The sequence below is a fragment of the Ictalurus furcatus genome, chromosome 29, assembly GCF_023375685.1.
Source record: "Ictalurus furcatus strain D&B chromosome 29, Billie_1.0, whole genome shotgun sequence".
NCBI classification, from domain to species: Eukaryota; Metazoa; Chordata; class Actinopteri; order Siluriformes; family Ictaluridae; genus Ictalurus; species Ictalurus furcatus.
The window spans coordinates 2,638,670-2,651,977 of record NC_071283.1 but is presented as its reverse complement, the minus strand read 5'-3'; the positions used below and the strand labels follow the sequence as shown (position 1 = coordinate 2,651,977).

The 13,308-nt window shown below is 38.7% G+C and overlaps 1 protein-coding gene across 3 annotated transcripts in view; it reads right to left on the bottom strand.

The window, feature by feature from the left end:
* Positions 1–3,886: 3,886 nt before the first annotated feature.
* Positions 3,887–13,308, bottom strand: part of gria2a (glutamate receptor, ionotropic, AMPA 2a) — a 35,315-nt gene continuing 25,893 nt past the window's right edge. Inside the window, exons 12-15 of one of the 3 annotated variants that reach the window (XM_053619230.1) lie at positions 12,584–12,831; positions 10,271–10,385; positions 6,210–6,425; positions 3,887–4,260 (exon numbers count right to left, since the gene is read on the bottom strand). In XM_053619230.1, the coding sequence (XP_053475205.1) occupies positions 4,096–4,260; positions 6,210–6,425; positions 10,271–10,385; positions 12,584–12,831 (744 nt within the window). In that variant the 3' untranslated portion in view covers positions 3,887–4,095. Of the gene's footprint in view, positions 4,261–6,209; positions 6,426–9,114; positions 9,230–10,270; positions 10,386–12,583; positions 12,832–13,308 lie in introns of all 3 variants that reach the window. The other 2 variants (XM_053619229.1, XM_053619231.1) reach the window with 2 other exon arrangements.

The following is a 13,308-nucleotide window of genomic DNA, read 5'->3' as shown; positions in this document are numbered from 1 at the left end:
AGAAGTTCCTTACAATCACCATTTCTCCAACTCAACTTGAACCTCTGCTCATATTGTGTGTGTGTGTGTGTGTGTGTGTGTGTGTTCATACAATTAGAGATCGGAGTTATACACATGGATGGTCTCTGCTTTTATATACAATACAATATACATAGAAAACTAATGGATTGCAGTTACACAGCATGGCATAGAAAAAGGGTGCTCAGCATAGAGGTTGGATATCAATATTCATATATTTCCTGTGGTGATATTCTCTCTCTCATATTTCTCAGGTTTCTCAATTCTCTACGGGAGTTCTACGTGTCTAAATTCATTCGCGTTATCACCACCATCACCGTCGTCATTGCTTTAAAAAAAGAAAGAAAAACTAAAGGTTCTCATGCGTTTCACAGTCAGGACTGCATATAGTAGTGCACATAATCGAATGTACAATATGTTTAAAAGAAGGAATTTTTAACGAGATCTATAAAAGAGAAATATCATGTTTTATTTAAGTCCTTTCACTTTACCACGCAAACACTGTATAAACCTGCCAGGAGTATTTTGGCACAAAACACTATTTGGCATTTAGAAATAGCTCATGGGAGTTTTACTTGGTCAAACGTTCTCCAAAGGCAGAAAGGATTGTGAATAGTTAGATCAGGGAATGAATGGAAATGGAAAGCAGGCAGGGTTTCTTGCGCCATGAGTTTTTTTGGTTTTAAATGGCAGGAGTCAGTTCTTGATGCATTTTAATTACGTTCCACCTAGCTAGTATAAGACTGTTAAAGTCAAACAATTTTTAGCTCAGATATGATGAGCAATTACAATGAAAATCCTCTATACAGCTGAAATTATACTGGAATTAAAATCAACATGGACCACAAACTAAGTTCCACAGTAAAGAAATATTTGCCTCGGACTTTAAAACCATTTGCTGAAGTTTTTTTTGATTATTCATATATATCTCTGAAAGTGAAAAAGCTGAAGATATTCCAAGTGCCATTCTCCTGCCTACTGACTTATCTTGCCGAATTTCTACCAACTTGGTGCCGTGACCCAGATGGCACACTAGCAAGTCTCACAATTGGTAAGAATATTTGTTTACAAAAATCGCGTACGAAAATGTTCTCTAGGTCCCTTTCCTGGTAAGACAGAAGTCAGTATCCACTCAGTTATCCTGTTACCTCACCACGATAGCTTCTAGCTTCTACTACTACTCGTACCTCAAGGTAAATAACGTTACCTTGTCGTAGACTGGTTTATATTTACTTCCAGAAACACATATTGATTTTGGCTGTAATATGGAATTACAAATTAGTGACTAGATTTTAAACAGCTTTATATACAACAAACTATAAAACTATGTTTATTGATATCTTAATAATGAGTACTGGTATGGTGTAAAGTGGCCTAATTACACTTTTGAAACGAAACAAAAAAACAATCAGCATGTAATAAAAAAAAAACATACCTATTAAAGCGTTAAATAGCGTTAAAAATGAAATACTCTAGTATTTCACCAGACCACTAACATGCCATGTCGCCGCCTTTCTGTAACGTCCACCTCAATGTCAAGATGGTGTCATGTTCATGTATTTTTTGTTGTTGTTGTTTTGATTGTTATTAAAAAGTGTACAGTTTTCTGACTCCCGCTTATTAAAAATGACTCAAGGTGCTATAAATCCTCCTTGCTCGTGATTCATTCATTTCGGTTATCCCATATAACCAGTCATAATCCCTAAGAAGACATTTGGAAGTTTAAAGCTCCTGCGAGCTTAAAAAAAAATTCTCACCAAAGTATTATAATTAGGCTTACAATATTAATACGATGATATGCAATTCCAATTCATGTTTTCACTGACCCTGCAAAAGAGAAAGGTTTGCATGTCAGGCTTTTAAAAAAAAAAAAAAAAGTATATGTTTGTATGTGTGTGTGTGTATATATATATATATATACATATATATATATATATATATATATATATATATATATATATATATATATATATATATATACATATATATATACATATATATATATACATACATATATATATATATATACATATATATATATATATATATATATATATATATATACATATATATATATATATATATATATATACACATATATGTGTGTGTGTGTGTATGTATATATATATATATATATATATATATATATATTGTCAATGACAGATCTATAAAACTACACTTGCCTTGTCCAACAGAACGATCTTAAAAAACATTTTTAAAAAACCAAAACACAAAAACATTAACAAACTTTTTTTTTTTAAAGACAAATTAACATCACATTTCAACAACTTGGAAAAAAACAAATTGCAACTAAAATCCCCTCCCAACCCCTCTGCTCAAACCCCCCCCCCCCCCTCCCCAGTCAGCCATTGTAACACCAAAAGGACAAAAGTATAGATATTTACATGGTCAATATATATTTTCAATATATAATTCGTATGACAAACGATTCTGCTCAAACACTGCACCTACGTTAAATGAACTCGAAACAATTGTCTGGCTTTGAAACAATTTCGTAACATTATTTTTACAATATGGATGCAGGCTCTTCGCCGTTATTTCTTTTTTTTGTGTGTGTGTGTGTGTGTGTGTGTGTGTGTTTCTTGAAAAATATATTTAAAAAAAAAAAAAAAAAAAAACAACCACCATCCCCGCCCCCCCCTTTTTTTAAATATATATATATATTTCATGTTAGAACCGAACAAAAGAAAGCCACGCTGGATGCAGATGATTCAAGTGTGCTTGTGTTTCCTGGAATCCGAGAAGCGAAAAAAAAACGTGTTTGTTGTGAAAAATCTCAATAGAAATTGAGTAAGAGAGAGCGTGAGCACAAGTCAACGTGTCCTGATCGTGTGTGGACATCGTGCATGTGTAAACCAAACTTCTCATTTTGCATCTGTACATTTTTCTATGATGTGTATGTACAAGTATCGTATGTGTGTGCGTATGTGTGTGTGTGTGTAGTGTGTGTTCCTCTGTTTGTAAGTTCTTGTGATATAAATGTATAAACTTATCGATAAGATGTGTATGCATGTAAGTAAATATATGTATATACCATATTTTCCAGACACAAATCAATATATACACTGCTTTGTTGTTGAATGAATGTATAAGCCATTTTTATTCTCCATAATGTACTGACTCTAAAACACATACTTGTACAGTGTGGTTTCGTTTTTGTCTCATTAGTGTTGCTGTAGTTCTGTTTCCCCGATCTTAATCCCGCTGTCAGGCTTGGAAATATACCAAAATAGCCACGCTGAAATAAGTAAGAACTGCTGAACTAGCACAGCTACCGTAAACACCCTAACAAATGGACGACTTCCAATGTATGCTTTATACGTTATACGTTTAATGCAAGCTAGCTTATGGATTTCGAGGAATTACTTCAGCTGAGTAAATCTAGATAACTATCTAGACACGTTTTTGTCAAGTTGGCCACCACGATGAATCGTTTATCGTCATCTCATCGGCCTGGTGTCGATTTTGCAGAATAGTGAGTCTTATCTTTCACAGACAATGCCGTAAAGAAAAAAAATTCAAAACATTAGCTAGTTTTTGTTTTTTTTTTTCTAATCGGTGCTGTTCAAGATCAGAAATGTCTTTGTTGGAAATCGGCGGAGTTGATTCAAAGAGTCAATTCCACTCAATTTATTTATTCAATGAGCGTACCGGTTGGTTCAATTTGGTACGCAGTATTTTGCCAGCGTTGCCCTTGAATTTGTCGTTACATTGGCTGGGTTTGAACTTTAATAACCGAACGCGTTGCTCATCGTGGAATTGAACTGCACTGAATCGGAGAATCGACTCAACCTTGAGGATGAGCCAAGGTTTTATATATCTCTTGTTTATAATCACAATAAAGGGTCGATTAGATTGGACTAATGTAGAAACGTTAGGGATGGCGAAAATGATATCTTACAGTCCGGAAAATACGGTATACGTAAATGTGTAGCACATCGGCGTGATTTTAAGTCATTAGTAGCAAGTCAAGTGAATGTTAATGTATGCTTTGAGGATGTGTGTAAAAGTCTGAACATGTGTGTGTGTGTGTGTGTGTGTTGGTGTGTAAGGCACTCAGGACAGCTCGCTCACGTTAAGAGGCATTGCCATGCCTGGTCTCATGTAGGGCACAGCGTGCACGGCTTTAGAGAAATCCGGAGTCAGCACTCTCCCGTTCTCCCCAATACTGCCAGTTATAGAAAGCCTGGCCTTAGTGCGCATGGCCTCGGTGAACGTCATCTAAACACACACACACACACACACACACACACACGTACATGCGTACATGCAAGGGAACAGGGATACACATGTGCAAAAAGTAATATGCATGGTCAGAAAGAAAAAACACACACATGCATGACCAAGCACAAAAAAGGGGGGTAGGATTAAATTAAAAGGACAAAATAAAAATAATCAGACCATTAAAGGGACAAGGAAGCACATAAAAGACGCACGGCACCCAGAACACACACACAAAGAAAGAGAGAGAAAAAGAGAAACACAACAGCAGCCGTCAGTTTCGTATCGTTCACCCCGTGTGAGATATTGCAGTATAGAGATGTGTGTGTACCAGATGGGGTGGAGAATGATTGACAGCTAATGGGTTTGTCTCGAGGCGCGATGGCACATCAAGATATTTCTATCTCTACGCCAAGCCAAGATGGTAGTCTATAACTAACACCAAGGACACTACTGATTTCACCTTCTCCCTAATCCTCTTCCCATTCACTCAGTGTCTCATCATTATTATCCTTTCATCCGTCCTCAAATCTATTCTTATTTTCTTACTTACTATGATCCTGTTCCTGACCATCCATACATCCATTCATCCATCCATCCATCCATCCATCCATTCACTTACAATCATTTATCCATCATTCCAACCATTCACTCTCAAATCCATCCATCCTTCTATCCATTCCTTCGTTCACTTTCAGATTCATCCATACATCCATGCATATAATCGTATCCGCCCACTCGTCCGTTAACTCTCAAATCCACCAATCATATCCGTTCGTCCATCCAGTCACCATTTGTTCATATTCAAAGCCATCCAACCAACCGTTAACCTATCCATCCATCCTCTCATCTACATATTCATATATCCATTCACATTCAAATGAATCCGTCTCCGCATTCCCTTTGAAATCCAGACATCCTTCCGTCTATTCACACTCAAGCCCATCTATCCATTCATTCATATCATCATATCCATCCACCCTTCTATCCATCCACTCTGAAATCCATCCATCCATCCATCCTACTATCACCCATTATGCACTGTGCGCATTAGGGGTGGATCAGTATTAACAGTGTAAGGGTACACTATATGCCCAAAAGTATGTGCACACTCCTTCTAATTATTGTAATCAGGTGTTTCAGCCACACCCATTAAATCAGAAAATCAAGTGCGTAACATAATAACGCGGTCTCCATCGACAAACTTTAGCAGTAGAACGAGTCGTACTACAAGAACTCAGAAGAACCGTGCGTCAGGAGCTTCCTGTTGGTTTCCAACTCCATGGTAATGCCCATGGTTTTGGAATGGAACGTCTGCCAAGCTCATATAGGTCAGGTGTCCACATACTTTTGGCCACACGGTGTATATTGTGAAAGCTGACAATCTGTTAACTCTTGGCTATAGCGGTATAAATAGAATGCCACAAAACGTGCAATTTCCACGTTTTTGTTTTTTCATTGCCATCATTTCTTTAAAACAGTAGCCTACTTTTTTAGCTACTGTAGCTAGATGGGAGCACGGATAGCTTTATCTTTATTACGGGGACAAATTGGAACGGTAGCTGTTCATTTTAAAATGCCTGACTGAAAGAAATTGTAGTTATAAATAAAATAAATGATGTTTATTTTACGGTTAAGACTGTAGGAGGCGCTCACAGTGATATACGAGGGAAAAAATGACCGGAAATTACTTTTTCATACTGTTCCACCCCTAGTATTTATATGACATCACAAGATATCAAAACTATGTACAAACTGTACATACGTATATATATATTTTTTGTGTGTGTGTGTGTGTCACGAATGAACAGCGATGAATGCGGCAACAATGAAGCGACGAGCAAACACGAACAAACGATGAAAGTAATTTTTAAAAAGAAGAAAAGAAAAAAAAAGAAAATCTCTGCCGTTCCTACCCACTAGATCTTAACACTCTCCAGCCCATACACGTTGTACCCTTCCTTATAAGTGGCAAAATTCTGAGAATTCTGCGAGGAAGTGGGGGGATTTAGGGCTTGAGTCTTGGCAACCTTCATGCGCTTGGCCTCAGCACGCGACTTGTAGCAGAACTCCACCAGCGCCACCAGCATGGCCAGGCCGAGGCCGCCCACCAGGATGTAGAAGACCCCCGCAACGTTGCTCAAGCTCAGAGCGCTCGTCTTCTCCTGCATTGGAGGGTGCAAAGGGCAGAGGTCAGGGGACGTGGAAGAGAAAGGGATGTAGCACAGCATTGCATAATAGTACGGTGTATGCTAACTTTAATCATTAAGATAATAAAGTGGGCCTGGAAGGCGTGTCTACTCATAAGTGTATGTGTGAATTGAAACAGTGTCTATGTGTGTATACGTGTGTGAGTGTGCATGTGTGTGTGTGTGTTGAAACACGTATTTTTTAGCACAACACAAAAAAAGGACCAACGCAAGCAGTGCCGGTCCTAACCTTTGGGCTCCAGGGCCCTAAACAAAATAGGATTCTTTACTTCCTAAATAAGTTCCACCTTTTTAGGGATGTTCCCAGGGTCCTATGTTCCTCAGATTTACAGTATATGGCACATAATGAACACATGACAAAGAGTCCTATGTTCCCAGGATCCTATGTTCCCCAGATTTATATGGCATATAATGAACACATGACAAAGGGTCCCAAGTTCCCCAGTACCCTATGCTCCTCAGCTCTATATAGCACATAAAGGAAACCTGAAAAACATGTTCTCAGCTCTGTATTCGCTTAATATGATAAGGGTTATTGTGGGAACTCATCAAAGGGGTTTTCTGTTCCCTAGCACTGCTATACGGCTCTCAGTATAAGAGACCTAGACCTGATGGAACTAAAGAAATGGTTGGAGTCATGGAATCACAAAAGGTCATCGCTTCCATAGGTGAAAATTAGCCTAGTATGTTTTTGAATCTCTCTCTCATGACATCATGATTTATGTATCTGATTTAATCCAATTTGTTTTTGTCTCCAAATATGCTAGTGTATTTAAATGAATTAAGGTTATTTTGAACACCTTTATTTATTTATTTATTTATTTATTTATATATTTTTCAAAAGCTCACTCAGTGATGTTACATTATTTGGCATATAAATCATAGGATGACCCCCTTTTTAGCTAGTCAAAAACATGTAAGAGAACTTTATCTGCCATATTCCTGCACTCAAAGTTTCGTTAGCAAGCTAGTTATCATTATGATAATTTAGCTGACTAGCTATTGTTACAGTCCTAAACTGACCAAACAGCAAACCTTTACAGGGGTTTTTATATTTGTTATAATGGTTTATGAGGGAGTTAAAGATATTTAATCCTCTCATCTCTTTCTGAGAATAAAGTTTTCTACTGCTGCTTGGATGCTAATATGTCTGTTTTGCTAGCTATATGTGTCAGAAAATGATTAGCCCGTATAATACATTTCTGTATAATAAGCTCCTCTTGTCTCATTCTGAGGAAAAGTATTTTATCTACCATATTCCTGCACCTAATAGCTTAGGTTAGCAAGTTAGCGATCACTGATAAGTTAGCTGATTAAATAAGCTAATACTAAACAGCACTATTATTAGCTAACAAGCTATTACTAAACTGACTAAACAGCAAGACCTTACAGGGGTTTTTATATCTTTTATATTTGTTTGTGAGGAAGATTTTGAACAAAAATATATATTTACACCTCTCATCTCCTCTGAAACTGAGGTAAAGTTTTGTAGTGCTACTTGGATGCTAATCTGTCTGTGTTATGCTAGCGCTGTATCTGTATGATGCAGAATAATGAGAAGCTGAGCTAAATGCTAAAAATGGCATTCAATGGCATCATTGTCAACGGGGTCCGTAGAGTTTGCTAGCTAACAAACAAAGAGATATAGCCAATCACAATTTTGCACTTTAGAAATGTTATTAGGCCTAAAACAAACTTAGCACAATGCTAAATTTGTGCAATTCATGACATCACTATCAATAGAGGGCCGTATGCGACGTGTAGTTTGGGTGTAGGAAGGACCGACACTGAATGCAAGTTCACAACATGAAAAAACATAGAAAAGTGTTTGGTGAATATGTGTGTGTGAATGTGTGTGTGTGTGTGTGTGTGTGTGTGTGTGTGTGAGAAAGACAGACAAGGACACTGTACACGATAAATATACAAACAACATTTAGAGGTCCGAGGCAAGTATGCAATGCACAGAGAGGAAAGAAAGAAAAAACAGAAAGAAAAGAAAGACAAAGTGACGACACAGCACTTAGAAATACAAAAGAGAAGCACAGGGACAATCTGAAGCTTTACAGGTGTGTGTCAGTGCGTGTTTGTGTGTGTGTGTGTGTGTGTGGTGCTATTATATCAAATATTTTTTTAAATATTAAATCACAAGCTACGCGCGTGTGTGCGTGTGTGTGTGTGTGTGTGTGTGTGTGTGTGTGTGTGTGTGTGCACGTATGGTACTATTAAGTAAAATAAATTTTGTGAACATTAAATCAGAAGCTAAGTGTGTGTGTGTGTGTGTGTGTGTGTGTGTGTGTGTGTGTGTGTGTGTGTGTTGCATGCATTGAAACATGAAATCACATTTTTGTATTTATATTTTATTAAACATGTCTCTAATCATGCGTTGGTTAATCTGTACTGGGGACTCGTTCTGACACACACTCTGTCACGCACGCACACACACGCACACACACACACAGACATACAGGAACAGGGTCTGGGCACATATTCAACTCATAATTACGCATATGCACATTACTCTGTAGTGTGGCAGGGGTTGGAACATACACACACATACATACACACACACACACACACACACACACACACACACACACACACACACACACACGCACGCCCACACACACTCCCTGCAGCGACTGACCTTACTTCCCGAGTCCTTGGCTCCACATTCCCCTTTATCGTACCACCATTTGTTTTTCATCTTGTCTAAGACGCCTTGCTCACTGAGTTTCAATACTGCAAGGTTTACTGGTGTTCTTCGCGTATAAGGGGAATAACATAAATAACATTACCAATGTTATTTTATGTTATTGTCATGAACATCAGAGCTCGCTAACAGCCCTGCGCGTAGCCAGCGATCGGCCGTCCGCGCTCCATTTGGCAGTCGGCGAACGCGGTGTCGCCGTGCCAGATGTGCACGGACCCATCGCTGCGAGAAACCACCACCATCTGAACCCAAAACCCTCATTCTGACACGACATGCTTTAGTCATGTTAGTAAATACTGCTAAATTGCTTACTATTGTTTACTGTTAGATCCAAATGGCTAAGTCCACTCCAAGACCTCAATTATTGTTAAAAAAAAAAAAAGAAGACATTATTAGAAAGTCAGACATTTTGGATTAATTGTATTTGAACATCACCTTCAGTAACTGTGTCAAGTTTAAACCCAAAATCAAAATAAAGGTTCCTGAAGCAAAAAGTTATTCATTTTACTGTACTGTGCGTTGATGTTTTCTTCTTCTCATTTTGTCTCTGCCTCTGTCCTGTCACTGGTTTGTTTGTCCTACTGTGTTCCCCTGTTCTGTGTTACTGATCCAGTCCATGTATACAGTGTTATATCTGTGTTATTGTGCATATTTGTATCCAAGCCTCCTTTTCTTGTTTTTTTTTTTTTACTCTTGTCTATTTCAAGCTTCCCTGTTTGACCTTATAATCTTTTTAGTTGTGTAAATTTTTTTTTTTTTTTTTTTGCCAAACTGATGTTTAATTGTTGGTAATATTTAATGATTCGTCCCTGACATTGAGCTTTATTGCTGTCAGTCAATAACACACTTTTTAAAGTTAGGAATAATGTAGAAATACAATTTGTCAGAATATAACTTTTAAAATACAGATTTCAGTAGTAGATTCAGACTTTTGGACCTTGCTGTTTATTATATGTGATATGTATATGTATGTTACGTTGCTATTTACGAAGTACTAATTCTGGGTTTTGGGGAAATGGTGCTGCCTCCTCATTTTGCATGTTTACATTCTTGTTCTTTTTTACCCGGTGATCCCGAGCACGGCTCTGACCTTTGACTCCCCGCCTCCGCTGCCGCACTCTCCTTTGTCGTACCACCATTTGTTTTTCAATTTATCCAGAAGCCCCTGCTCGTTCAGTTTTAGCACCGCAAGGTTTACCGCGTTTCTTAAACAAACGATAAAACAAATTTGTCAGACAGCATGGTAGGGGGCGGGGCTGCAACGGGCCACGCCCCCCCAACAAGTCGCATAGAATGCAACATTGGGTCACACAATCCATCCATCAATGAATCAATGAGTCAGTCAATCATTCAGTCAATCCATCAATCAAAAATCATGATGTTAACTTTTTAAAGTCAGGTTATAAGGTGGCCGAGCTTTTTGATATATATATATTTTTTTATTTTTTTTTAAATACAAAGTCCCAGGGCAGGAGGCTAAAATAGAGGAGGCTAAGCAATAGCGTCAATCAACAAAATACGTCCGTTCATTCTGTATGCACGGGCTTGGACGTAAACGGGGGACATTTTAACTGGAAAAGCAGACAAATTAGGTTAGAGGTATCAGGGAGATTTGCATGCGTAGTTCAAACAGTGCATCATCACTTTGCATTCGCAGTCACATTACTGAGTGGCCTCTGAAACGTAATATTAGACATTCAGTAGTGCTCATAACAGTTGAGGAATTGGTGCACCAAATCGCATGCATCGAACATTTACTGATTGGAAGTGGGACATCAGGGTTGTCATGACACAATCAGGTTGCAGGAAACACTCATTCAGTCAGTGTGGACAAACAAAAGCTCAGCGAGGCAAATTTCACTGGCAAACGTACAACACTGGTTCAAACTCAGATACTGGATGATACATATTCAATGGCATCGATTCCTTTGGTTTGGTTACAGACAAGGCCCTAGCAGATGGAATATCAATCTGGCATCTGGACGATAAATTATTCCGAGACGTTTGCCATCATTTGCCTCGTTGAAAGCCAGGTGAGTAATAGCAAAACAGATAAAAACATGACTTCCTATCTGTCTTAACTCCTGTTCTGCTGCATTTGACTTCATCTAGCATTTGACTTCATTTATTTACCGTATTTTCCAGACTATAAGCTGCACTGGAATACAAGGTGAACCCCCTAAATCCTGTCCATTTAGGAAATCCTCACCACTGGCTTGTTCAGTAGGGATCTAAGCTGGCAAAAGTACAAAGCTGTGGAAGGATGACAATAATAATAATGACATAGCCTCAAACACAATTAAGTCAAGAGGCTATCAAACGTCACGTATGCTATAGACCCCTATCAAGAGGATTTTTAGAGTAACCGTGTAACAGACGGTTGAGAGTTGCCTCGTTGAAAGAAGGCAATCTAGCATGCTTATAGAGCGAGAGAGGGGCACCGTGATTCCTGCCCTGAAGGCGCTTGTTGTAGTTCACATTTTTGACCACTAGGTGCAATAACAACTCTCTGGCGCTAAATTGGGGGCGTGAGCGCTCTGCTCCATGATTCCACGTCATCTAGAAAGGCGAGCGAATCAACGACACGTCAGCTTATATCTGTCTAAAAACTAATGTCTAATAGGTCATTAGTATTTCAGAGGAATTTAAAATGTCCGGAGTTGAAAACGGACTTGAATGAATCCAAATACAGGAACTGACTGTCTGAGACTAATCAGAATGATTATAGCGCGCAATAAAACATATAGCGACATTTTGTGCGGCACTAATTCATGTGCTATCAAAATTAGCATTTCAGAATGTTCTGCTAAAAAAAAAAAAGGGTCTTATAATCTGGAAATTATTAGACCACGTTTATCTAACCACGCTACCTAGTTTTAGTGACAAAATGCATAAACGTTACTTTTTTGCTAAACCTAAATTTGACATGCCTGTAAAACCGGAGCTTGCGGACTCTTAGTTACTTCTGAATTCAGCTTGTTGCCATGGTTACATCCTGGTCTCCCTGGTTGCTAAGAAAGATCTCTGTAACTTCACGTACTTGCACTGCATAGAGTTGCCTAGGTTACCGTCTCCTCAGCTGTTTCCTTGGTAACCATTAATCCTGCATTGCATCACCCTGTCACAGAGTTGCCCAGGGTTACTAACTCCAAAGCTGTTTCCTTGACAACCATTAATCCCACACTTTCTGTCGGTCACTCATTTGGTGGTTAGCTAGATTCCCACCTCATCAAGTCTTCCCATAACCTCCTCCCTGCAGTTACCTACAGTAGGATACACTGTTCCTGGTTGCCTAGGTTACCTTCCCTACGTTGGGCCTAGTTTACCTCCTGGGTCCGACCTACATCAGGGTAGGTGGGATACTATAACAACATGGGCCATATTGTTATACTACTCCACCCACCTTAAAGCAGATCCTTTGGGCGTGGCGATGCCGTAGCCCTTGGAGTCGAGATTGCCTCCGACCTTCATGGTGTCACACGGCTTGCGCTGCTCGATGTACTCGTTCATGGTGGACTCCAGCAGGTAGGCGTATTTGCCCTTGGACTTGCGAACACGCAGCACGCCTTCCACCGTGTTCTTCACAAAGACAGAAGGCTCGGCGCTTTTCATGTACTGCCACATCTTCTCAAACAGGGCGATCTTTGATCTCTGAAGAGCACCGGGACAGAACAGGAAGAGTGTTTTCATTAGAAAAAGAGAACAGAGCGAGACAGAGAGAGGAAAAAACAGGATCCAGGCTGTACAACACAATTAATCAAATTATTTCATAAAATAATCGCCTTGAACATGAAAAAAATAAATAAAATTACCTTCCTAGCCTAAATTAATTTGTAATTGAACAGGCTTGCTAGCTTTACCTCAGTGGTTGTCCTTGGATTATATTAGCTAAACATAGCTAGCTAGCAAACAGTTTTATAAAATAAGGTATTCATTACATTGTAGCTAGCATTACACAGGGAAGTGTCATTAGAATAGCTGAACATAGCTCTGTGAAATAAAGTATGAATTATGACCATACAGCGTTATCACACACAGCAACTATCATTACAGTAGCTAAACATAAATAAGTAGCTAGCTATCAGCTTCATAAAATAAATAAGGTATTAATTATAGCTACAAAGGGTG